The sequence below is a fragment of the Amblyomma americanum genome, chromosome 8 (assembly GCF_052857255.1).
Source record: "Amblyomma americanum isolate KBUSLIRL-KWMA chromosome 8, ASM5285725v1, whole genome shotgun sequence".
Taxonomy (NCBI): domain Eukaryota; kingdom Metazoa; phylum Arthropoda; class Arachnida; order Ixodida; family Ixodidae; genus Amblyomma; species Amblyomma americanum.
Window position 1 is genome coordinate 25496773 of NC_135504.1, and position 26642 is coordinate 25523414.

Sequence of the window (26642 nt, forward strand, 5' to 3'; positions counted from 1 at the left end):
AAAATAGTGTTTCTCCTGGTTTTTTTTCCTACAGAACATTTTTCACACTTCCTGCATACATAAGCATACAGCCCACATCAGTGGAGTCGTAGGTATTTGCGCTCAAAGGAAAAAAAAAGTGCGATACACAAAGTGGTACTAATGTCTAAAAGTAGCGCGAGTCGGCGAACAGCTGACGCTTTGAAAGGCAAGGAAAAAAAAAAGTCATTTTCGTCGCATTCCGCTCTGCTTGCTTTTAGCTCTCGGCGCTGCAGCCACCTGCGCCAATAGGGCCGTGCTTTCCCTGTGCAGGCCCCTTGGGCGCCGGCTGTGCGCCGGTGCTTTCGACACGCTTTGCGATCAAGCCGCAGGTGTTGCCGTGCAACGAACGTACGCAGAGATGAACACGTTCGGAGTTGCTCTTTTCAGTTAAAACTGGCCGCGATAAGGCTCGATCATTCGCGCACAGTGCACCTCGCGTCCCGGTGGTCCTGGCTGTGGTAGGTCGACCGCAACAACGAACACCCGTGCTTAGTGAACGTAGATTTGTGCCGATCATAAAAGCTAATCAGTGAAAAAGCCGCACAAGTTGTGCGAGATGCCCAAGAGACTGGACGCCGCCGACTGCGCCATGTTCGGCATCCTCACAGCGCTCGGGTACCTGGTGGGCCTGTACTTCTCGCTGACCCGTTGTCGACATGTGAGTGTATACCACATACGCTGCCTACGCCTCTCCCTTTCTGTGCCTGCTGGCCGCCTTTTACTGGACCCAAGTCTGTCTGTTACTGCCAGGAAGAAAGAAAGGAAAGTGCACAGGCCTGCTCACTGGCTCAAGCCGAGCCACAATCGCTACCACGTGCAGATAGTAGGAGAGTTGAAAGATAGGACAGAAAGACAGGATAGTAAAGACGCGCTAAAAACAAGGCCGATCCCGGAGGTAGTGCAATACCGGGCCAACCGGTGGCGGGAGTAAAGCATCCTTCAAACTCCGCGCCAGATTTCCAAAAAAAGTCCATATGGAACCCGTAACAGATACTCGACGGGTCCGATTACTGGACCCAAGCATTCGCCGATCAGCGCTCTCCCGTTTAATTTTTTTAGGGCTAAAAAATCGCGAAAGAAGAAAGGAAGAAAGAGGCGCCGTAGTGGAGGGCTCCGGAATAATTAATAATAATAATAATTGGTTTTTGGGGAGAGGAAATGGCGCAGTATCTGTCTCACATATCGGCCGACACCTGAACCGCGCTGTAATGGAAGGGATAAATGAGGGAGTATAAGAAGAAAGGAAGAAAGGTGCCGTAGTGGAGGGCTCCGGAGTAATTTCGACCACCTGGGGATCTTTAACATGCACTGATATCGCACAGCACATGGGATAAAGGAGGGAGTATAAGAAGAAAGGTGCCGTAGTGGAGGGCTCCGGAGTAATTTCGACCACCCGGGGATCTTTAACATGCACTGACATCGCACAGCACACGGGCGCCTTAGCGTTCTGCCTCCATAAAAGCGCAGCCACCGCGGTCGGGTTCGAACCCGGGAACTCCGGATCAGTAGCCGAGGGCTCTAGCCACTGAGCCACCGGGGCGGTTGCGGAATAATTTCGACCACCTGGGGATCTTTAACGTGCACTGACAGGCGCCCGTGTGCTGTGCGATGTCAGTGCACGTTAAAGATCCCTGCAAGTGGTCGAAATTATTGCGGAGCCCTTCAATACAGCACCTCTTTCTTCCTTTCTTCTTTCACTCCCTCCTTTATCCCTTCCCTTACGGCGCGGTTCGGGTCTCCGCCGATATATGAGACAAATACAGCGCCACTTCCTTTCCCCCAAAACCAATTATTATTATTATTATTAAGTGGCATTAAACGTCACGAAGCGACACAATGTCTATGAGCGATGCCGTAGTGGAGGTCTCCAGATGCTTAAGCGTGGTTAGGCTAAATGCGAAATACGCGCGCTAGCACACTAGTTTTCACATCGCGGTTTCGGTTGAAGACTCGGTTTTCAACGTCAAGTAGGCTTCAGATAAAGATTGGTGAAATCGTACTTAAGCTCCGCCTTAAGGGTATAACGCGATAGCGTTAAAGGGCCACAGAAAGGGGTGTTGGAGCTTGGCTTTAAAATGCTTGCGCTATGTAGAGTACAGGCCATCGAGCGTCCATGCCGCGTACGAGACCTCAAAAGCGAGCGGGAAATTCACAATAATTTTTTTTTAAAATTTCCGCTTTCGCCCCTCGCGACGACGCGCGGTGCTGGTCTTTCGCACGAAAACCTGGCAGACGACGTCACGTCTTGCAGATGACGTCAGAAGCCGGAGGTTATCGTTGGTTCATAGCGCCAAATTCTTTCAGACATCACGCGCTACCGCGGCCGTGGCCACTTCGCCGAGGGGAGGGGCCGAGTGAGTGGGGCCGGCGAAGGAGCGCCGCCGTTTTGGCGTGCGAGAGGAGAGGGAAAGGCGCGAAGACGCGGAAGTTCAAATTCTGTCAGCATATAACTAAGCTCCCACAAAACGCATTAAAATAATTCTTGCCGGGGGATAATTATGAACCGTCGTCTTTTAACATCCCAGAAATATCGCACCTTTATTGAGAGCCCCTTTCTGGGTCCCTTAATAGGTTAATGTGCACTGTATATGGAATTGGTCATTCACCACTTATCATTCATCGATCGCTGGGAGTCCTCATGCCTTTCCTGGCGCAGTTGTGCAGAATTCCGTGCTCCCTTTCCTTAATGTAATCTTTTTATATACGTCTGCACGCCCAAATAACGATCGGTCGTTGGTCAGCCTCGTGTCGTGCCTTCCCTCTGTGTGTCGCCTTCCGTTGCCTGTTCCTTTTTGTGCGGTGTATAAAAATGGGTACATCTTGAAAGTATTGGAAGCTGCATTTAAAGGGGCTCTGAAACACCTATATCATCTTTCTCAGTCACTGCAGTGTGTTGTCATGAACACCTGAGCCAAATAATACACTTCTGCAAGTAGCAGAGGACCCACAATCACGCGCGAAAGTTGGTGGACCATTTGCAGCGACTTTTTCATGCTCGCACCCTCCTCTGTCGCTCGCATCTACGTATACATGTTGAGAGATGGTCATTGGTTACTTTCTTTCAGACGTCAGGCAGCTCCCATGCCCGCGGCCAATAAGCCGCGTACCTCCGGCGGGTCAGAAAGCTCCTCCCCCGGAGGAGGGGCCGACGGAAAGGCGCGCCGACCTTCCAATGTGCAAAAAGTGACGAGAGGAGAGGGAAAGGCGCGAAGATGCTGATATTCAAATATTTTAGTACAGATAACTTTGTTTCTACAAAGCACATTAAAAAATTATTCCTGGACAATATTCGTGAGGCGGCGTGCTTTAACACCCCAGGCATACCGCAACTTTGTTACAGCCCCTTTCAGAGCCCATTTAAAAGGAGGGTTAATTCCGTAAAAGTGGTTCAGGTTAAGTAAGGGGACTAAAAAATTAAATATTTCTGGGCCTCGTGGAGCCCGCCACCGCGTTGTTTCAAGGTGGTCGCTCATGTCATCCGGCCACTTAACGATATGCACCTGAGTGTCCCTGCATAAGTTATCTACGCAGTGCGTGCTGCAGAGCCAGGTGTTATGGTCGCAACCTTTTCTTTTTCATGTTTATAGACGCCTTATAATCGTTTAAAAAAAAATAAAGGACGTCTAAGCTTAGCCGCTTAAGCTTCGGCGGAGCGCCATCGCCCGTTCGGTGCGATGCCTTGCCCGTTGGAAACGCCTATGAACGCATTATTTTTTCTTTTTTTTTCAGTTGTTTCAATTAATTATTAGATCAACTGCACACTCTAAACTTTCTTAATTACCATGATCAAGCACTGGCTTACTCATTCTGAGCATTTTGACACCTCTGAACGCCCTTTTTCATTTTTTTGATTAAATAATTGAATTAATCCCAGTGATTTCATTAACTTCTCATCGCCTATCCCACACCAATCAACCATCCATTACGTTGTCAAGCGATAACCGCTTTTATTCCTATCCCCTCCAACACTGTATGATAATGTAAAAAAATCATTATTATTATTTTTATTTCCAACAAGCTGTGCCGACGGCTTTTCGGCCGAACGAGCTATACATACGCTATCGCGTAATATCACGAATGACACTACTGCGAAGTTAATAACTTTGAGCTCGGCATCAAACTTAGTAGCGAGCTCGGAAGAGAGGCTGCCGAGTTCTGCAACTGGGATGGCCGCGGAGAGCGACGCGCGGTAGCCGCAACGTCCTCCACGCATGACTGTATCTGTCCTGCAGCGTCCGGCGGCGTCCGGCGGAGGAGCGGCCGAGGAGGCATGCCTGGCAGGCCGCAGCCTTCCGGCGTTCGCCCTGGCAGTCTCTGTTATGGCGTCCGTGGCCAACGGCCTGTCCGTGGTGGGCTTCGTGGGGCACTTTTATGCGTACGGATTCAACGTCATGTGGGTGCTGGCGGGCATTCCGGCCGCGGCTTGCGCCACCGCGGCCACCGTGGTGCCTCTGTTCCACGGCCTGCGAGTCACCTCTGTCTTCCAGGTAAGGCCAATCACCTACGCTCACTGTCTGCGCGCCCTGGCCTGAGCAGTGAACCAGAGTGGCCGCTGAAAGCTTGTTGTGTTCTTGTGTGATTGTTTTACGCTTCAATAGATGGCGCCACATTTCTCCGCATACTCTCCATACGTGAACTCAAAACTCCATGACCTCGCACAGGTTATTCAAACCAAGACCAACGAAACTAGAGACCTGCACATTTGGCAGGGTCCTATGGGACTACGTGCGCCAACTTTCGTTAACTTTTTGGCCGTTGAGGGCGCTCGGTTGACCTCTTCGTCTGTCATGATCATCATCATCGTCTGCTTTCGACAAATGGTTTCTCTCCTCTCACTGCCTCCCTGTGCGTTTGTCCCGTCTTATAATTTTGAGACCTAGTAATGAACGATGCAAATATGAAATTTCTTCAAATCCTAGAGGTGAATATTTTGTTTGCGCGCATGCCAGGCGTGAGACTCTGGCATCTTTGCTAGGATATGGATGAATGATGAATACTCACAACGTAGACAAATGACAAGACTATTTCATCCTTGAAGTAAAATAACCGCCGCCTTCTTGCTCAACAGGTTAATTGTAGCGCCAAGCCGCCCGTAGCTGGCGTTCCCTAGCGGCAAAAGGCATGAATTAGAACATGCGCGCTGGAGCAGTGCCAAATGTGCAGGTCTCTAGTTCAGTAGGTCTTGGTTCAAACACCCTGCAACGTTCACAAAATATAGCAGTGATGACGTTACTACTCAATTCTTCATTGGTCTGTAGTGTCGTGACGTCAACCCACCACCATTACATAGTGCCTCTGAAGAAAAAAAAATTAATTGCACTGAAAAGAAAAACAGTCGAGCCGGGATTCCAACCGTCGCTCCTTAGGTCGTCAGTGAAGAGTGCTGATCGATATTCCTATGAAAAATTACCGTTACTTCAGCTCAACCATGTCTTTTCTTATGCCCCAATTTTGGCATCTAATAATTCAGTACCTTTCCCTGCGTATTCAGACAGAATTAGCAGCGCTTTGACACACCTTCCCCGCCTGTATTTCCTCTGCACTGAAGTACCTGCGCATGCGGTTCGACAACAAGGTCGGCATCACAGCCTGCATCATCTACTTCGTCCTAAGTGTAAGCTATTTGGCAAAATATTTTGGTTTCTCGATAACAACCAAGACGCAGTATTTAGGGCAATATTTAGTGTTATAAAACACCAAAATAACTTATGGGGATGTAATGCACCGCAGCTGCAAGCAACTGATAGTCAAGTACCTACAAGTGATCAATTAGCGTTTCGAACGAATCTTTTGCCATCCGATACTGAAAGGCAGACGAAGAGCTCGCTGCCTTAAAGGGATACTCGGGAAAACTGCATTAACTTAGCATTCTTAGTAAAAATCGTCTGTATCGCCTTTAACATTGGAATGCGGTAGACCCTTTGTACCTCACCCTCAATCTGCCTTCATTGTCAATTTAATTTTACTTTGACTAGAGCACTAAAGGCATATTATTGTTATTTTTAGTCCAAGCCTAATGAAACTGTATCACGCAGGCCTTGCCTCTAGACATTTGATTGCATTTGAATTTCGGTAAGATATTCTGAAATGCAAAATGGCACAGTATGTTGCTCGCAAGAGGTAACATTAGAGTACATTGCTCCTCTTTACAAAAGCGTAACTGTTCAAATGAGAACGGAACACACTGCTCGCAGAAGCTCTAACGTGGCGCCCCTCTTTTAACTGACAAACCACGCACTGTGTTTCAGCAAACCCTCGGCGCAGTGGGAATCTACAGCGCCGCCGTGGCCGTGTCAACAAGTACGGATTTCCTTTCGCCTTTGTTCCTGATTTGCGGGGAAGGGGAGGATGTTCTCAAGAGTTAGCATGCAAATATGTGTTACACATGGAATCGCCATATTTTTGCAACATTTGACTCATCATTAAAGGAACAAGAAGACAGAAGGCCGATATTTACACAGCTTTTTTTTGTGGGGGGGGGGGGGGGGGGGGTTGATGTCGCAAAGCGACTCGGGCTATGAGAGACGCCGTATAGTGAAAGGCTCCGGTAACTTCGACCACGTTGAATTATTTAACGTGCACTGACATCGCACAGTACACGGGCCTCTATAATTTCGCCTGCATCGAAATTCGACCGCCGCGGCCGGGATCGAACCCGCGTCTTTCGGGTCAGCAGCCGAGTGCCATAACCACTGAGCCACCGTGGCGCCCTATCTACACAGCTGTGTCTACACAAAGATGTAAAGCCGTGTGTTCATTTAGAACGCACACGCCTACTCAGCAGGTTTTTTTTTTTCCTTGATGACTTTAAATGCATAAAACAGAAAAAAATTGCTTTCGCAAAAAAATGACAGAACTGCGAATAATTGCTACACCATAATTATAGGTCAGCTAGGAAAAGGTAATGAGCTGCAGTCCGTAGTTGCTGAGAAAACTGTTCTGAAATACACTTGAAAATACAAGCAAAGTATAGGACCTACCGGTCAAAAGAGAAATAGGCGCAGTTTTTGTGAATCCCACGAAATACATGCTTCAGCAAAAAAAAAAAAATCGTATGGTTAGACTGACGTTGTCTGGTTCGTAGGATGGCCCTGGGGTTTGTAACAGAAGATGGTTGGTGACGTGCGACCGAAGGACAGAACTATTTTTGTGTGCTGCTTTCTAGTGTTCCCTGTGCCACTGCTGTACTCGAACGTGGCCATTGGTCTGGCGGGCACCATTTACACGGCTCTGGTGAGACTACGTTTCTTTCTCGTTATATAATGATGACGATATGCAAATGAATACGCGCCCAAAAAGCTCACAGGTCGGTTACGACTGTGTAACGCAACGTTCAGCGATAGCTGTTTAGGCGTTTAGATTTGGGGATATATTCCTGGCGTACTGGTGCAGTGGTCATGTGATGCACCCCTGGAATGACAGGTAGCTGTTCCAAACAGCCGCCCGTATACGCTTATGCGACCCACGTTGACCGTAACATAAGGTCACGCGACATTAATGTCACGGGACATGAATGTCACGTCACGTGACTGTAATATTAGAGAGCTTTAGTTTCTCGTACGTACAGGATTCACGTATGCAAACGTGAGAAGTCTACGTAGCATACGCGCATGTCGTTTCAAACCCCTTTAGTTGCACGTACGCGACAGACGCCGCGCGTTGTTCCTAGCGCCATCTATTGACAGATGAAGGCACTGCTGTAGCCACTCTAAGACAAGAGGAGTCAAAGCCAAGCCAGTCGAACTGCGTCGGAGCGCTGCTTCGTTAGGCTTACAGCTGGGAAATCGCCCTTATATCTGAAAAAAAAAACTATTTGTTGCTTGAAACTTTATGCGAGGGTAAGAATGGGCAAATCGAAGGCGTATACAACAGTTTAGAACACGATATCGCGTCGAGAAATTAGCGACGAAGCTGTTACCGCTGTGAAGCGGGCGGGCCGGGCGCCGCCATGTTTGTCAACCCTACGTACGCAAGCAACACAAAGACCGCAACGTAAAAGTCCGAATCTCACGTACGTACGTGAGGCTCGCGCATACCCTTTGCATTCTGCGCATGCGCACTGGTAACCCGTAAGTGCTCTACGTACGTGAAGCCTCTACGTACGTGAAACTAAAACTCTCTATTAACGCACCCACCGGTTACGCCGACGGCGACGAGAAAGCCAGGGACGGGCGCCTAACAGCTGTCGCTGTAAAAACTGTCTAGCAGTTTGCTTGCGAAAACGACCGATGGTGGCGACTCCTGTATTCTATTCTCCAAACTTATTTAAGTCGCGGCAGCTCCGGTTTGAGTGAAAGTAGTCTTTTTGTCGCTACAATGCACTGTTTTATCGATACAGGCCAACTTCAATTTATCCTCAGTGTTTAAACAGGCCTGGAAGTTGGGATAAGGGAGGTAAATTCGTTCTTAGCAAACACTTCCTGCACCCGGCGTGAACCCGCCGTGAGCGCAAGAGAAATACCGCCCCATTCATGGTGGGTGAAGAGCGCAACAAAGGCGGGACAAAGGCAAGACGAGCGCTGACTAGCAACTGAGTTTATTGAAAAACGAAAAGTGGTATATAGTAAACGTAAACAAGAAAATATATAAAAAAACAGAAAAAACGAGAGAAGGGCGTAAACAACCTATGCCATGTGCAAGTCCAGATATTGACTTTCCTTTTCACTTAATGTCACAGAAGGATTGCTGATGCACTTTTCTCCTAGATTATGATTCCCATGATTTCGCAGGTCACCTTGTTCTTATGGTAGAACAGCACTGCTGTCTTCTCGTACAGCGGTTCGCATTTGCATTTTTTGCAGCGAAACTTTTTCCCAGATGCCGGGCCATCTTTTTCTGGTTTTCTTTTATGTTAATAATAATAATTGGTTTTTGGGGGAAAGGAAATGGAGCAGTATCTGTCTCATATATCGTTGGACACCGGAACCGCGCCGTAAGGGAAGGGATATAAGGGAAGGGATAAAGGAGGGAGTGAAAGAAGAAAGGAAGAGAGAGGTGCCGTAGTGGAGGGCTCCGGAATAATTTCGACCACCTGGGGATCTTTAACGTGCACTGACATCGCACAGCACACGGGCGCCTTAGCGTTTTGTGCTGTGCGATGTTCTTTCTTCTTTTTCGTGTTTGAACTTACAACTAGCGCAATGAGCGGCAACATGGCAAAGAGGGTCATTTACCGCACCGCTTGCAGGTACAGCACCGGCCGCATCATGTGGCGTGCTCTTGTCTGGTACCGTTTTAGCAAAGTGCAACGAAGCAACGGGCTTCCGTCTGAGTCCTGTGGTTGTACCTTACGGCACCCCTTGCAAACTGAAGGTTTCAGCAGGTGACGACAAGGGTTCTCCTTACCTTACACACTAGAGCCTTAGGCGCTCCCCTACCTAGCTCGGAAACAGAGCTCGATGCTTGACTACTTTTTGCAGAGGAACGGTTCGCGGCTCTTGGAAACAGCCGGTCATAGGACAGTGTACGTAATGCTCGGCTCGAATTGCAGAGGTAAAACTTGGAGGACAGATAATTACCATTAGAGAACCTCGCTGTGAGCTGCCATGCACGGACCACATCGACCATACAAAGAACACATGTCAAGCATGCCATGCATTACCAACCTTGGCCGGTGAAAGGATTCTTCCCGCGACAGCCATTTTTCCGTCTTCACTCTCCCCTATATACCCTAGAAGAGGAGAGGGGATTTCTCTCTCTTCCCGCTTCAACTTGCCAACCGTGGCCGGTGGCATGTCTTCTTAGATACTACTTAGATAGATAGATACTTGAGGCCTTGCCCTTTGTAACTTTCCCTTCGTGGAAAGCGCCACCTGACAGGTAGGAAATGTGTGATATCGCTGGCTTTTCGTCCCGATGATGCTCTTATGCTATGACATAAAACTGTTGTCTGATATGCACACTGCCGTACATTTTCTGAACGAACATGGAAGGACAAAATCAGCCTCACTAGTAGCCCCTTTTTTCCTACCCCGACACGCCTGCGTTCCCGTCAACCCGCGCAGGGTGGACTGCGGGGCGTCGTGTGGGCGGACTGCGTGCAGGCGTTGGTGATGCTCGCCTCCCCGCTGACCATCATCGGCAAGGTGCTGTACGACGCCAGACGCGCAAGCCCTCCGCTGAGGTCCATGGCCGACTTCAACGTCGCCGAATACGCGTTCAGGTGAGCTCCGACCTGCGCCGGTCATCTGTCCAGGAGATTAACAGGTTCGCATTCTCTGTGCCCGCCGCCTAGAAATCGGTAGCTGCGCTGCAACGCTGTCCTCTGTGCGCAGAATAAGTTATTTTTATAGTGCGTTTTGAAGCGAAAAGCTTCACTAGGCTCGAGCTTCGCGTGAGACACACTACCGATTTGCCACAGCTGCGCATGCGCGAAACCGAGTGCCGTCACCCGGAGCGCAGGTGGTCGCTGCTGCCGCAGCCGTCGTAGCCGCCGCGCGCTGCCTCCGTCGTCTGACCTTTCGCCATGGAAGGAGGAGAAGAAGACCCCCCCAGAAGTGGTAGCGTGGGAGTTGGAAATTTTAATAGCCTTGTATAACGATTCTACAAGCTTTGAATACCTAAGACAACACGTCTTGGAAAAGCTAGAAAGGAATACCCAAATTGCAACCCTATGTATGAAACCTTAAGCTAAACCACGAGCATCGCCACGAAGCTTTTCGCTTCGAGATATCCACGCTTAACACTTTAGCTAAGCTTCAGACCAACTTTTTTTTCTGCTTTAAAAACTTAACTGAAGTGAATATTCGGTGTTCGGCGTGTATGGGAACTTCCACAGCACTGTTTTTTTATTTGAGTTTGACTCGATAAGAGACATTATTATTGCTGACTCCAAATTTTCTACGACACAAAATCCAAGCGAAATATGAAACCCCACCTAGCCGGCATCCCTGCGCCTCTCCATTATGGATGAACTATAAAAGCGGAACTTTTCCCTCAATGTAGTATTGAGGACAACAAAGTATACAGCAGCTGTACCTTACCGGCACTCACCTACGGGACAGAAACGTGGAGGCCAACTCGTTCTTGAGTTGTATTCGGCTATATACGAGCGAACACCAATGGTGTTTAAGAGAGAGAGAGAGAATGAAAAGGAAACGCAGGGAGGTTAACCAGATGTGAGTCTCCGGTTTGCTACCCTACATTGGGGATGGGGGATAGGGGTTAGAAAGATGACAGAGAGGAAAACGCAAAAAAAGGAACGTGCACACACACACACACACACACACACACACACACACACACACACACACACACACACACACACACACACACACACACACACACACACACACACACACACACACACACACACACACACACACACACACACACACACACACACACACACACACACACACACACACACACACACACACACACACACACACACACACACACACACACACACACACACACACACACACACACACACACACACACACACACACACACACACACACACACACACACACACACACACACACACACACACACACACACACACACACACACACACACACACACACACACACACACACACACACACACACACACACACACACACACACACACACACACACACACACACACACACACACACACACACACACACACACACACACACACACACACACACACACACACACACACACACACACACACACACACACACACACACACACACACACACACACACACACACACACACACACACACACACACACACACACACACACACACACACACACACACACACACACACACACACACACACACACACACACACACACACACACACACACACACACACACACACACACACACACACACACACACACACACACACACACACAAGGCGTTCCAGTTAAAGTCTTTCACACAGGCCGGTAGATTGTAAGAAGCGCAAAAGCGCTCTTCTTCTGCGACGGTAGGTCCTTTCGATGTTGTAGAATTCTTTTTTCGGATAACGGTTGGTCGTCCAGTTGGTCAAGTTCGTGGCTAAGGTTCGTGGCTAATGGTGTTTAATTTCATATATGCATATATGACCCCACGTCAGAGCGTGTGGCGTCCATATCATTATACATGTCCTGTTTCTGCGATGGTGCTTTGCTTACGCTTGACGTCGACCGTCATGGGCGTGTGGCGTCATGTTTTTATATATGTTTGGAATTGCCATGTTGTGCGGTAGCCCAGGGCCTTGACTAACAGGTGTTAGCTAGATGAGAAGGGGGGGGGGGGTGATCCCTTCTCGTTTCAGGATGTCTCGTCCCTGGTACGTACAAGAAAAGTGCTCTACTTTCCTGTCTCTGCGTTGTTGCGTGAGTTAGGAGAGAGCGTGATAGATTCCAGTGTCTTGAAGTCGCTTATTTGTGGCTGAACCGGATCATGAGAGTGAAATAAGTAGAAGAATAACAATGGGGTGGAGCTCATATGGCAGGTTCTCTCAGATCATGAACGGAAGTTTACCAATATCCCTCAAGAGCAAAGTGTACAACAGCTGTATCTTGCCGTACTCGCCTACGGGGCAGAAACGCGGAGGCTAACGAAAAGGGTTCAGCGCAAGTTAAGGACAACGCAGCGAGCCATGGAAAGAAGAACGATAGGTGTAACGTTAAGAGATCGGAAGCGGGCAGAGTGGGTGAGGGAACAAACGCGGGATAATGACATCCTAGTCGAAACCAAGAGGAAGAAATGGGCTTGGGCAGGGCATTTTGCTGCGAAGGCAAGATAATCGCTGGTCATTAATTAAGGGTGACGGAGTGGATTCCAAGAGAAGGCAAGCGTAGCAGGCGGCGGCAGAAGGTTAGGTGGGCGAATGAGATTAAGAAGTTTGCAGGCATAGGGTGGATGCAGCTGGCAAATTACAGGGTTAAGTGGAGAGACATGAGAGAGGCCTCTGCCCTGCAGTGGGTGTAGCCAGGCTGATGACTAGTATTGAGGAACTCTATGCTCGTGCACAATGCTGAACGGATTCGCTACAATCGCTCAAAGTGCTTGCAGGCTAAGCAGCCTTTTACGACCCTTGCTGCGTCTGTAGGAACTCGTAAGACAGGAAAGAAAGCTGTTCGCTGCATGCCAACAGTGCTCTCATGTTTCTTCGGCGCATGCAGGACAGAGCTGGACACGTCGAGTGACGAGAACATCTGGAGCAATCTGGTGGGAGCAATTCCTTTCTGCCTGGTGCGGGTCGGGTTCGATCAGATGGCCGTGCAGCGCTTCGTGGCTGCCAGGACAGCGGGGGACGCAAAGAGGTGCGGACAGTCCTCGTTCACTCAAACTCTTTCATTGGGAAGGAGAGAACAGGAAAGGGCGGAAATGCAGCGGCGAAAAATGCGCACTGTGGCACTTGCGTGCGTTCCTCGACAGGCAGAAGACCACCCTCAACATAGCGACCAAGCCGGATACCAAGCCAACTCATGGAATTTCGTCGATGTAAAAAACAGGGACACAGGCAACATAGCAATTCCGGAAAAAATTGCCATCACGGATAAAACATTTCGGAGTAGAATAAACGCCAAGGCGCCCGTGCGATGTCAGTGCAGGTTAAAGATAATAGTAATAATAATTTTTTTTTGGGGGGGGGGAAGGAAATGGCGCAGCATCGGTCTCATATATCGTTGGACACCTGAACCGCGCCGTAAGAGAAGGGATAAGGGAGGGAGTGAAAGAAGAAAGGAAGAAAGAGGTGCCGTAGTGGAGGGCTCCGGAATAATTTTGGCCACCTGGGGATCTTTAATGTGCACTGACATCGCACAGCACACTGGCGCCTTAGCGTTTTGCCTCCATAAAGATGCAGCCGCCGCTGTCGGGTTCGAGCCCGGGAACTCCGGATCAGTAGCCGACTGCCCTAACCACTGAGCGACCGCGGCGGGTGGTTAAAGATCCCCAGGTGGTCGAAATTATTCCGGAGCACTCCACTACGGCACCTCTTTCTTCCTTCTTCATTCACTCCTTCCTCTATTCCTTCCCTTACGGCGCGGTTCGGGTGTCCGCCGGTATGTTAGACAGATACTGCGCCATTTACTTTGCCCCAAACCAATTTAGAGAACAATTTAATTAGTAGAATGGCTTCAGCTGGCTGCAGAATAGCTGCAGAATGGCTGCAGCTGGCACTTGTGGAAGTGAATTTGAATTCGAACAGAACGAAGGGAGATTCTGGGTAGTAGGATGAGAGCACACATTTAGATTTCCACGCTACCCGCCGCGGTGGCTCAGTGGTTAGCGCGCTCGGCTACTGATCCGGAGTGCCCAGGTTCGAACCCGACCGCGGCGGCTGCGTTTGATGGAGGCAAGACGCTAAGGCGCCCGTGTGCTGTGCGATGTCAGTGCACGTTAAAGATCCCCATGTGGTCGAAATTATTCCGGAGCCCTCCACTACGGCATCTCTTTCTTCGTTCACTCCCTCCCTTATCCCTTCCCTTACGGCGCGGTTCAGGTGTCCGCCGATATGTGAGACAGATACTGCGCCATTTCCTTTCCCCCAAAAACCAATTATTGTTATTACGGTGATCCACGCGTGCGCTTTGTGCGATCCTTGCAGGATCGCCGTCGTCGGCGGTGGGTTCGTGCTCTTCTTCTTCGTCATAGTGGCATGCTCGGCCGCAGCGATCGTCTACTGGTACCGAGACTGCGACCCGCTCCAGCGAGGGGCCATCCACAGCTACGACCAGGTAAGGAAAAAAATTGGCTGGCGGTATAGCGTTGCTAAGCACGAAATATTGCGCGAAAGCACAGTTTTTACCACCGCCATGTACCTGAAAGCGCGATTGACGTGTCCACTGTCCCTTGTTAGGCCAGTTATGCGCCAACGTGTTCATCGTCAGTGCCAATTTACCCAATTATGCCGGCGGCCTATGCTCCGATGCCCCGTTTCTACAGCAATGTTGTCAACGCAGCGACCTGATTATGGCGCTGTAGGGGTGCCGACTAAATCCCTTCTAATTTCGTGCAGCCATAGCAAAATGGACGGTACAATGGATCGGACCTCGAGATTTCACTAACGTTCTATTCCAATTTCCCCTAAAAGCGACCTTGTGCCTCCCTTTCAAAATAAAGGGCTTTCAGTCAGTCAGCTTCGGGGTTTAACGTTCCGAAGTGACTCAAGGGCTATGAGGTACGCCGTATATAGTGAAGGGTTCAGGATTGATTTAACCAGGTGAGTGCCGCCTGACGCCTACGGTGCTGGTGCACCAGTACTGGTGGCGTAAAAGCAGAACGCAAGAATAGTACACAGCTTCAAAAAAATTCAAAAAAGTAGAGTACGCTTACAATACCAAAGAACCTGAATACTATCAAGACTAAAAAAGCACAAAATAAATAAAATAGCTTCTTTAATTTAGTAGGCAAAGTAACGTTCGCCATAGCCCAAAAAACATTCAAGTTAACTTCATACAAAAACCTTCCAGCAGGCCATTTTTTAATGCTCTTCTGTTCTCCAATTCCGGCACTGTGCTTGAAACATTGACAAGCTGGAATCGACCCAAATAAAACAGGTTTATTTATCATCGACACAAACCCAATTTCTCAACTTCGTTACATGCCAAAGAATTATCACCCCAGCCATTAAGTTATGGGCGCGTGTGTGACCGAATTGTCATGTTGTACAGGATCATAGTACACTCATCGACACAATGTCCCTTATAACATTCGTTGATCATTTGTTGCGAAGAACCTGACACACTAACTGAACATGTTTCCGTTTTGGTCTCTCTTAGGCAGTTTGAAGCTTTCTTTTAACTCCTTCAACACCAAATTATGGATTGACCTTGGTAGCTCTTTGCGCAGTTTTCCTCTTGAAGCGTTTGCCACTGCATTGCCTCTTCATGTTACTTGTTAATACCTTGATCTGCTATGGATTACTTTTAATGTGAACGCACTACTATTACCATTACGAGAACAGTCGGCGTCGTGTGTGTACGCGCAGATGGCACAAAAAATCCCAGCGATGGCAACATGATAGTGCGCCTGCATTTGTCCTATTCCAGATCGTTCCCTACTACATGATGGAAAGCCTGTCCGATGTGACGACGTTGCGCGGACTATTCCTGGCCGGAATCCTCGGGGCGTCGACAAGGTAAGGAGCATGTACACCGTACCAATTTTAGAGCGAAAGCTCTACTCTTCAAACTACAACTCCCAAGGTCAAGTTTGATGCGCGTTTGACCTTGAGCCGGAGGAGTGGAGGCGTGGCAAATGACGTCATAACACGTAACTCACTGAGGAGAGCCGCCGCAGCTGCGCTCGCTCGGAGCCTCGCCTCTGCTGTACGACTCGACTAGCCGGTTGTGTGTATGGGGGGGGGGGGGGGGTATTACAGCTCTTGGTCGCTCAGTCTCGCCATGGATGAGGAGGCGCGCGCCGGATCGACTCCGGCACCAAACGACGCGTAAAACAGTTTTCGCTCGTATCACCAGGTTTCACAAGCGCCTGACCTCTGCTAGTTTTTTTTTTAATACGGACGCGCGAGCGTCGACTGCCCGTTGCAGTAGCGCCGAAGCGAGGCGGAGCAGGAGTCGGGAGAGCCAGCGTCGTCTGCTTGTTGGCTGTTCTGTTTCGCAAGAAGCGACCCCTGCGAAACAGGTTCTACGGCCGAGTTCTGAAAGAGTGTTTCGCGTTTTATCTGCTGCGTGTTTGTGGCTGTAGATTGGTACAAACGCCTAACCTTCCAAGCACGACACTGGGTCCTGGTTGCGTTTTCGGGCATTTGCAGGTCTCGAGAGCATTTGTTTAGACGCCGTTAACGCGCCAATACAGAGGGTTCTCTTCAATAAGCTTTAGCGTTAGTAACGAATGCAACTGGTTTCTTGGGCATGCTAGGGTGTTCGAAATGCGTGCTCCTTTGAGAATCACCCACGCTGTTTGTAGCGGATAAAAACAACTGCTCGCAGCTTCTTGCGCTGATGCGCGGATGCCGTGTGACTGGCCCGTGTACAGGTGATGCGACGGGCAACCTTCGAACTTCGACGTTCTTGGTGCCTCGCAGAAGAGGAAACAAATTGCCTAATATGTCCGCTCTGCTGCGAGCGCGCTTAAACTCGGGTAAAGCTGCAGCCATTATGCTGCCTTTCTTTTGCCAATGCCTAAGAACTGCAGTAGAGATGCACAGTCATTGTTGCCACCTGGGATACTTCAACCATCGCAACGGGCCTACAGTCACGCGGCTGGAGCTGATCACGTGGGCGACGTTGGTCACTGACTCATGACGGTCATGTAACCGGGCATTGATGGCGTGCCCTGTCACATGACCGGATGATGGTCTGAATCTACCTGGAAGGGCTCGCATAACAGCTTTCGCTGTAAAAAAAAACAACAACAAAGGAAAGGCCAGAATTGAGGTCCCTTTGTACTGGTTGGTATTAGAGGTGCATGCTATCAGTGGAGCAGCGTAGGAAAATTCCGCGTTCAGCCGCTCTGTGCCTTGCTTTTGACGATTAGATGGCAGCTCTTTTCAGTTCGTGATCATTTTTAGCAAAAAGCAGTCTTCGAAGGAGGGAAACAGAATGAGCTGTGTCCTCTCTCATCCGCAGCACGGTCTCGTCCGTGGTCAACTCCCACGCGGCCATCTTTTACGTCGACATGGTCGCGCCTTACGTCAAGATGAGCGATAAGAAGGCTGCCAACGTCGTGCGCCTTCTGGGTGAGTCCTCTGCCGTGCCTATACCAAAACGGCCCGGATAATCGGCTTAATATTGGAACTATTTTGGCAAAATACGGGCCTACAAAGGGCCAGAGTAAAACCATTCACTTCCAATATGTGGCCAATTTCCTGTGCTGTCTGAGACTTGATGGCGTGCGGAAGTGCAGCTGGGGGACAATTAACTTCATCCATACAGAAAAAAAGAGCTGAAAAATCATAGTTTTATGCTGTAACGTCAGCCAAGTGATCCCTTTAAAATAATACTCTTCCACTGTTCTTAGAGACTAATACAAAGCGATTTTGGGACCTTATTTGAGGGGACACTAATGAGAACGGTGTGTCACTGCTCACAAATTCTGAGGACCCGGTCCAGCTTTACTTCAATGTAATTAACGACGCATTCGAAGGGTAATTCACATCTCCTGCAGTCCTCGATCAGATGCCTATAATAAATCCCAGTATTGTCGGATACAACTTAGGCCTGAATCTGAGACACGCCCGCACTCAGGATCAGCCAACTAAATTCCGTATCATAAAAAGAATAGTCCGCGCTTAAAGCTTTTTTGATGCCTAAACAAGAAGCTAATCACCCTAATCAGCCTGTGGCTTGTTTGATGTAATTATACATTCAAAAGCTGATTTCGATTACTTCTGTGATTGGTCTCCTAATGTACGGCACCGAGGAGCATGTCCCGTTGCTACCAAATGCTGGTTTCTAAAGAGGTGCTGAGGACGAATACAAGTTGGCCATTATCGACAGCGTATCTCGTTCTAATGCGAAAAGACCACTCTCGCCCAAAACCGAAACTTTGCAAGATAGAAAAGCCAAGAACCGAAATACAGGAGCACACACTTTTCTTTTCCAGGTGAGTCTTGTAATTCCGAGGAGGTTATGAACGTGTGATTCATTCATAAAAAATTCTAAAATCTACGAAAAAATCCACTAGACGGTTCTCTCGTTTCAGTCGATATTCACGTTTCCCATTACGTACAGGCTGTGATCATAACGGCCGTAACAGGAACCCAGCCAGCTGTTAGCAGTGCTTCAGAGTCACCTCAGTACTATCGACATCTCGAGAAGGTACAAAAAATTCGAGATCACTGCGGCAACCCGCACTGGAGTAATGCGAAAGCATTGACGCCTCCTCGGCACTCGCCGCCTCTATTTGCTCCTGTTTTCCTATATTACCCCTATTTGCCCGCCAATTTGTGCAATTCGTCTAATCCCCAGCACTCTTCGTTCCAAACTTTCAAATTTGGCGCCGCGCGCGGCTCCGCCCACAATTTCAATCACGTGATACTACACTTCCGGCGTTTCAAATTTGGCGCCACTTTCTCGATGGTCACGGCCACTTTTTGCACATTTTGGCTCTAATTAATTAACTAGTGCTCCGATCGTCGCCAAATTTTTTTGCGCCGCATCATCACATCATCCTCCTTTGATTACAACCACTTTTCAGACGTTCTCTATTTCTAGTTCCCGACAATGATATTAATAATAATAAATGGTTTTTGGGGAAGGAAATGGCGCAGTATCTGTCTCGTATATCGTTGGACACCTGAACCGCGCCGTAAGGGTAGGAATGAAGGAGAGAGTGAAAGAAGAAAGGAAGAGAGAGGTGCCGTAGTGGAGGGCTCCGGAATAATTTCGGCCACCTGGGGATCTTTAACGTGCACTGACAACGCACAGCACACGGACGCCTTAGCGTTTTTGCCTCCACAAAAACGCAGCCGCCGTGGTCGGGTTCGAACCCAGGTACTCCGGATCAGTAGTCGAGCGCCCTAACCACAAAGCCACCGCGGCGGGTACTTTGTGCAATTCGTCTAATCCCCACCACGCTTCGTTCCAAACTTTCAAATTTGGCGCCGCGCGTTGGCTCCGCCCACAATTTCAATCACGTGATACGACACTTCCGGCGTTTCAAATTTGGCGCCACTTTCTCGATGGTCACGGCCACTTTTTGCACATTTTTGGCTGTAATTAATTAACTAGTGCTTCGATCGTCACCAAATTTTTTTGCGCCGCATTCTCACATCATCCTCCTTTGATTACAACCACTTTTCAGACGTTCCCTCTTTCTAGTTCCCCACAATGGCTGCGGACACGTTTTGATGACACGAAACCGCCAGCGTAGCCTAGTAAAGTTTTCGCCTTAATAAACTTGCTGCAGCGCATAAATGCGGCAAATACCTGCTTCCCGTACAAAGTGTACCTTCCCTTCCAGCTGCCTCCAGCGGTGCTGTGATGACCGCTTTCGCAATAGCGGTGCCAGTCTTGGGCACAGCGACCCGGGTGGGTACTGGTCAGACTACGCGGTACCACCGCTCTGCGACGGCGTTTGCGCTGCTCGCGTCTGCATCCTCTTTCGCCTGTTCTCTCCGCAGCTGTTCCTGTCGCTGTACAGTTCGGCTGCGGGTCCCTTCGCCGGGTTGCTCCTCCTTGCCATCTCGTCGCCTTGGGTCAACGCAAAGGTAGCTGCCGCATGTCCCTGTCTCATCGGTCTTGCTTCTGATTTATTTATTTTTTAAATTTATTTTACCCTCAGGGCAAAGGCATTACAGAGGGGAGTGGGTAATACATAATAACACTGAAAATACAAACAGCAGAGAACAATAAATTACCACAACATAGATAAATTAGAATAAGTGATCAACGCAATATATCATTCAATAGAAGCGGTAACTGCAGACCTAAACAATACAGGGTCAGGAATTGTGGCAACTGAAGAAGGAAGGTGGTTCCAGTCATATGACGTGTGAGGAAAAAAAGAATCCGAAAATGTTTCAGTTTTGCATGTAGAAATGCCTACCTTATGTATGTGATCTGTGCGGCGTGAAATATATGAAGGGGGAAGAAGTAACTCGTAGCGAATCGACTCATGATGAAATATTTTGGGAAAAAGGCACAGGCGAGCAATTTTGCGTCGTGATGCAAGTGAAGATAGGCCTAGGGTAGTTTTCATAGCGGTTACGCTTGATGTACGCCGAAAGTCAGAGAGGATAAACCGCGCTGATTTGTGTTGTACCATCTCCAGTACGTTGCTCAAACTCTTAACACCAGGGTCCCAGATTGATGAAGCATATTCTAGTTGTGAACGTACGAGTGTCGTATAGAGTAGAAGTTTGATGTTAGTTGGGGCTGCGTGGTACGTCTCAGATATCCGAGCATGCGATTAGCTTTGTTAGTGACGTGCTCAATGTGCGCATGCCAGCTAAGGTCAGACGTAATATGAATTCCGAGGTACTTATATCTTGTAACTGGATCAAGTAACACATCATTAAGAGTATATATACGGGCAACTCACTATTAACGCGAGAAATGCGCATTAGTTTGCACTTTTCAACATTTAAAGTTACATTCCAAGTTTTGCACCATGTTGAGATAGCTTAAGGTCCGACTGAATCATGTGCTTGTCACTATAATTTGTTCTTTCTCGAAAAAGGACGCAGTTATCGGCAAAAAGATGTACAGAAGAAGAGAGGTTACTGGGTAAGTCGTTGATAAATATAAGAAAAAGCAGGGGCCCCCAAGACGGTGCCTTGGGGCACACCAGAAAGAATAGGGTGAATGGTGGAATTAACGTTGTTAACGGCAACAAATTGCTGACGATGGGTAAGAAAAACTTCGAGCCATTTTAGAATGTTAGTGTCTAATCCTACCATGTTTCGTAAGTAGCTGTCACAGATGGAAGGAAAAGAAAAAGATACCTAAACGAGGCTGTCTCTCGCGTGAATCATCTGCTGATTACGATTATCCTTTTGATGATTACAGCAGCCCACTAAACTTTATAAGGCGCATACGAAGTCGCCGCTGGCGTAAAATGCCCAAGGCTCCGCGTTATCGCGCTGACCAGGTCACCACGCTGGCTGAGCGTGGTGATCTGGGTGGCACATGGAATAGTGGTACAAATTACGCGACACCGCCTGTGTGCGGAGCGTATGCACAGAGAGCAGTCTCGCACAATAAAGGCGTCAATAATGAGTGCGTGCCTAACCAGGATCACGCATATACCACGCTCACGTTAGACGACGGCGGATTTTCCATTAACTCAGTATTTCCGAAAACACCCCCTTACGCCTGAAAGCGGCCTGGAATAAGCCACAGTCCGATGGTCAAGTTGCCACCTGCCGCGGTGGGCAGGCTATTATGACCTCACAAGGTCACATGTCCTCTCTCGACCAATTAGGGGGCCCATCAGGGCAGGTTGTTTTGAAGTCACAAGGTCATGTGACCTTTCTCAACAAAAGAGCGAATTTAGTGACGCCGGACGTTGCCGGAGTTTTGATGTCAGAACTCAAATGCTATCGCTTCAAAAACGTTTTCACGAGATGAAAACCTTTGTTGCAGTTGACCTTTAACCTTACGGTTGAAAGAACGCTCGTCTGGGCCAATTCGATATTTCGATTCCAATCTATCTTTGCCATCCCAGCCTTTCGTCACTGGCTCATGCTAACCTATAACCCCGCATTTGCTCGTCGTCAGCCGTTGAAGCCTATAGAGACAGCGGGGACCGACTTGGGATCGCATACGCTAATGACGAAACGCGGGTCAGAACATATGGAATTGAATCGAAATAGCGCATCGGCCCAGATCGGGCTGTCACTGTTTACCAACTGTGACTCTGCGGTGAATCTATCCAGAAAACTTCTAATCTATAGCCAGCCGCCGCGGTGGCTCAGTGGTTATGACGCTCAGCTGTTGACCCGAACGACGTGGGTTCGATCCCGGCCGCGGCGGTCGAGTTTCGATGGAGGCGAAGTTCTAGAGGCCTGTGTCCTGTGCGATGTCAGTGCACGTTAAAGAACCTCAGGTGGTCGAAATTATCCGGGGCCCTTCACTACGGTGTCCCTCATAGCCTCTGTTGCTTTGGTGCGTTAAACCCCCATAAACTTTAGGGATTTGGGAGGTTTAACGTCCCAAGGCGGCTCAGGCTATGAGAGACGCCGTAGTGGAGGGCTCCAGAAATTTCGACCACCTGGGGATCTTTAACGTGGACTGACAACGAACAGTACATGGGCCTCTAGAATTTCGCCTCCATCGAAATTCGACCACCGCGGCCGGGATCGAACCCATAAAGTTTAGCTGGAAATCTCACGTTTCGGCTACCACCGGGATGCATAGTGTAAGAATGTGTGCGCACTCTTTACACGTTGTTGTGGCATTACAGTGCACGCTCTCTGCATTCACTCAACCACTCCTACGAAGTGCGCGTTCGATAGCAAGGCGCAGCAGGGCAGGCCTTTGCATACTTGTGCCCCCACAGCGCCAGTCCCACAGTTTCTCAAGCAGGAGAGGTCTTGAGAGAAGTTCCCTTCCTCTTCGCAACCAGGGGAGGATACGAAGATTATATCCGGTGTTGTTGCACACACGCGCTCTCACGCGACCCCCACCGTCGCAGGGCGCTGCTTGGGCCAGCCTGCTTGTGTGCGGACTGCAGCTCTGGCACGCCGTGGGCCGGAGCTTGGCCTCTTCCGGCCTGACCCCGACGCCGTTCCTGCCGCTCACGCTGGACCGGTGTCCTGGAGCCTACAACGGCACGGCAGAGGAACCCCCGGCAACTAGTGCCTCAGCGTTGCTGCTGCTCAGGTTTGTCTCGCACGCAGGTCTTGCATCATACTTTTTCGCCTCTTCTTACAGTTGCGGAGCTCCAGTATAGCTCTCAACAGCTCGCAACCGATTAGGGCGACCCCTCACCGCTGCGTCCCACACCTTGATGACGTCAGTGGGCAGTCTGGCCGAGCCTCACGCAGACCTTTCAGGTTTTACTCGAATACCAGCAAAGACCGCCTCTACGGATCTGTTGCACTAGTATGTGCCCATCGACATGATTTCAGGGACCCATTTAAGAGCTAGCTAGAATTGGTCGTGGTTGTTCATGGTGTCTGTTTGATGACCTCTTTTACTCGAGCATTTATTGACCTCCTGGACATACCTCTAAACCACTTTAGGAGATGCTCGACCGTCGGACCTCTTGGACAAACCATCAGTTCTGCGAATGGGTCAAACAGACTTTCCCTGCGCCAGTTTTCCTTGGGCTATGGGGGGTCATGGGCCTCCCTATTTCTTCTCAGTCACGACTGTCTTTACAGCTCCTCGCCGGTTTTCCCGTTGTACCGGCTGTCCTTCCTGTGGGTATGCTGCCTGGGTGCCCTGCTGACGCTGCTGCTCGGAACAGTCCTCAGCATAGCAACAGGCGAGTGTCTCGGTCGTCTTCACTGGAACGCAACGGGCCTCAATGGTATCAGTATGTGATCCCAGCCCCGGCTACGTAGTTGCCACGCCAACTCGTAGGCACACTCAGCAGGCGGAGTCTAGAAGCGCCACCCCATGAAATGATTTTGGCTAAAAAGCGTCTCAGGGTATAACCTAAAAGAGGACATGCAACCCAAGAGAAAATGGTAAATGATTTGCGTGCTGGTAAGTGTTGGTTTCTAAAAAGAAAAAAGATCAACAGCGTGAAATGAAGTTCCACCTGCTGCCTTGGACGTTAAAAACGAAGCGTTAATCTACTGCGCCACAGATGTGACGGAAAAGAGTGCTTTTATATGTGTTCTTGTCCACTCTAAAAAAAATAGTGATATTTGCGCTTCAGGATATTGTTCACCGGCAACCTTGGAATGGGAACGCTGTAATGATTTCCGTTTTCGCTTGGCACGCGCGCGCAGCGAATGGAAGCGTGGGGCATCCCGAGATTTAAGCAGGCTAGCTATGAAAGCACGGGGCTGCAGATAATGACGCGCCTCTACCCTCGCCACTCTTCCCAGGTGGTCTGCGGGAAGCCACACGAAATCTGCGCCTGACCTGCCCCGTTTTCCTGGACTTGTGGCGGCGCTTCCGTGTTCTCCGTCGAGTGCTCGAGGTACGGCGCTTTGGTTATGGTTGTGACAACGCGCGAAATCGGCTATAACACCAATCCATGTTGTCCATATCAGGCAAAAAAAAAAGGAACCATTAGGTTCAACTGCGCATATCAAGTGGATCCACTTTTAAACAATGGCAATGGGAAAGCCAATTCGACTCATGAATCCAACTCAGCAATCCACTTAATTTCCTTAGTTCCAATTGGGTAGGGAACTTGCTTCTGCTGTTCGACAAGAATCACGAAATGAAAGGTCCAATTACAATGTTCAGTTGGCTTCAATCAATCAATCAATCAATCAATCAATCAATCAATCAATCAATCAATCAACCAACCAACCAACCAATTGATCGATCAATATATCGATTGATCAATCAATCAATCAATTAATTAACTAATTAATTAATCTCATTTTTTCTAAAACAGAGAGGAAGACAGGGCTAAACGCTCACAAGCTTGACAGAGGTACTGTAGTACTTTTTCAACTTGGCAGTACAGCAGAGAAACGGGAAACAAAATAACGTTTCGTACAAACCGAAAGAGAAACGAGATAATAGGACCACTGGGTAAAAAGCAGCGCTACTCATTGCCGCAAAGAAAAACAATGAAAAAAATATCAGAATTTGTAAAATGCGTCCAATGTCATCATGTCAACTTGCTGGTAAAAATTGCGTAATACCATGATTTGAATTCTGAAAGGCGACAAATATCTCTTAACTTACTTAGTAAAACAGGCACAGTATAACCGATAGACTGTTTGGTGAAATATGCTCATACCCAACAATTCTGGAATAAAACATTTTTGAACGGGAAAGAGTTCATGAACGCATTTTTTTTTTATATTTTGCTAGGGGCAGAAACGTGGAGGCTAACGAAAAGGGTTCCGCTCAAGTTAAGGACAACGCAGCGAGCCATGGAAAGAAAAATTATATGTGTAACGTTAAGAGATCGGATGCGGGCAGAGTAGGCGAGGGAACAAACGCGGGTTAATGACATCCTATAGTCGAAATCAAGAGGAAGAAATGGCCTTGGGCAGGGCATGTAATGCGAAGGCTAGATATCCGCTGGTCCTAAATGGTAACAGAGTGGATTCCAAGAGAAGGCAAGCGTAGCAGGGGGCGGCAGAAGGTTAGGTAGGCGGATGAGATTAAGAAGTTCGCAGGCATAGAGTGGGCGCAGCTGGCGAAGAACAGGGTTAACTGGAGAGACATGGGAGGGGCCTTTGCCCTGGAGTGGGTGTAGTCAGGCTGATGATGAAATGTCTGTAACTGTATAAACCAGAAACTGGCAGGATTTCATACTTCCTAATTGGAGCTTCCAATTGAGATTACCTACTGCTTCTTTTATATGCCTGGGATGCGGCGCATGAGAGAGTTGCGCCGCTCGACATCGACAGAAAGCACCCTTTTGAAGGGAGCTTCTTGGTGTCTTCGCAGCCTGCCGAGAGAACACTGGACCGCGGAGCGTCGGATGACGACGAAGGCGCTCACACCGCCTTCAGCAGCAATGGTCTTCTCAGAGGAGACCCCACAACAAGCTATGAGCTCAGCTGAGCTCAGACGCGTGCCCTGGGACGGACATTTTCGGGAACATCGAAGACAGCTTGGGCGATCCCCGATTCCACAGGTCGCTAAAAGTGCTGGGTCACGGGCCTGCGCTCGACGCAGCATCGACGGCTGCGTCCGCGGGTGGATCTTCCTTCATCCGCGTAGGTCTGAGAAATGGGCAGGTGCAGCCGAACGTGTTTGCAGGTTACTTCGTATACAGTCTAACGCGATTTTTAAGGAGATCACTTCAAGCTTAAAGCCGCCGCGGTGGCTCTGTGGTTACGGCGCTCGGCTGCTGACCCGAAAGACGCGGGTTCGATCCCGGCCGCGGCGGTCGTATTTCGATGGAGGCGAAATTCTAAAGGCCGGTGTACTGTGCGATCTCAGTGCAAGTTAAAAAACCCAGGTGGCCGAAAGTTCCGGAGCCCTTCACTACTACATCCCTCATAGCATCCCTCATAGTGTTTTTAGGACGTTAAATCCCCCATAAAACTTCAAGCTTAACCTACTTATACCCCTTTCACACGGCATTCCTCAAAGGCCATTCCAGCAAGGCACCCCTTTGACCAAATGAGT

The 26642-nt window shown here is 49.1% G+C and overlaps 1 protein-coding gene across 1 annotated transcript; it reads left to right on the top strand.

The window, feature by feature from the left end:
* The first annotated feature begins 364 nt into the window (after positions 1-364).
* On the top strand, positions 365-26072 carry LOC144102236 (sodium-coupled monocarboxylate transporter 2-like). The gene is made up of 16 exons (XM_077635545.1): positions 365-679; positions 4254-4508; positions 5570-5635; positions 6270-6321; positions 7187-7254; positions 10026-10183; positions 13134-13274; positions 14564-14693; positions 16008-16096; positions 17550-17659; positions 19885-19952; positions 20045-20131; positions 23059-23246; positions 23750-23853; positions 24425-24519; positions 25956-26072. Exons 1-16 carry the CDS (start codon positions 578-580, stop codon positions 26070-26072), a joined length of 1830 nt encoding a protein of 609 aa, XP_077491671.1. The 5' UTR covers positions 365-577.
* The last annotated feature ends 570 nt before the right edge of the window (positions 26073-26642 follow it).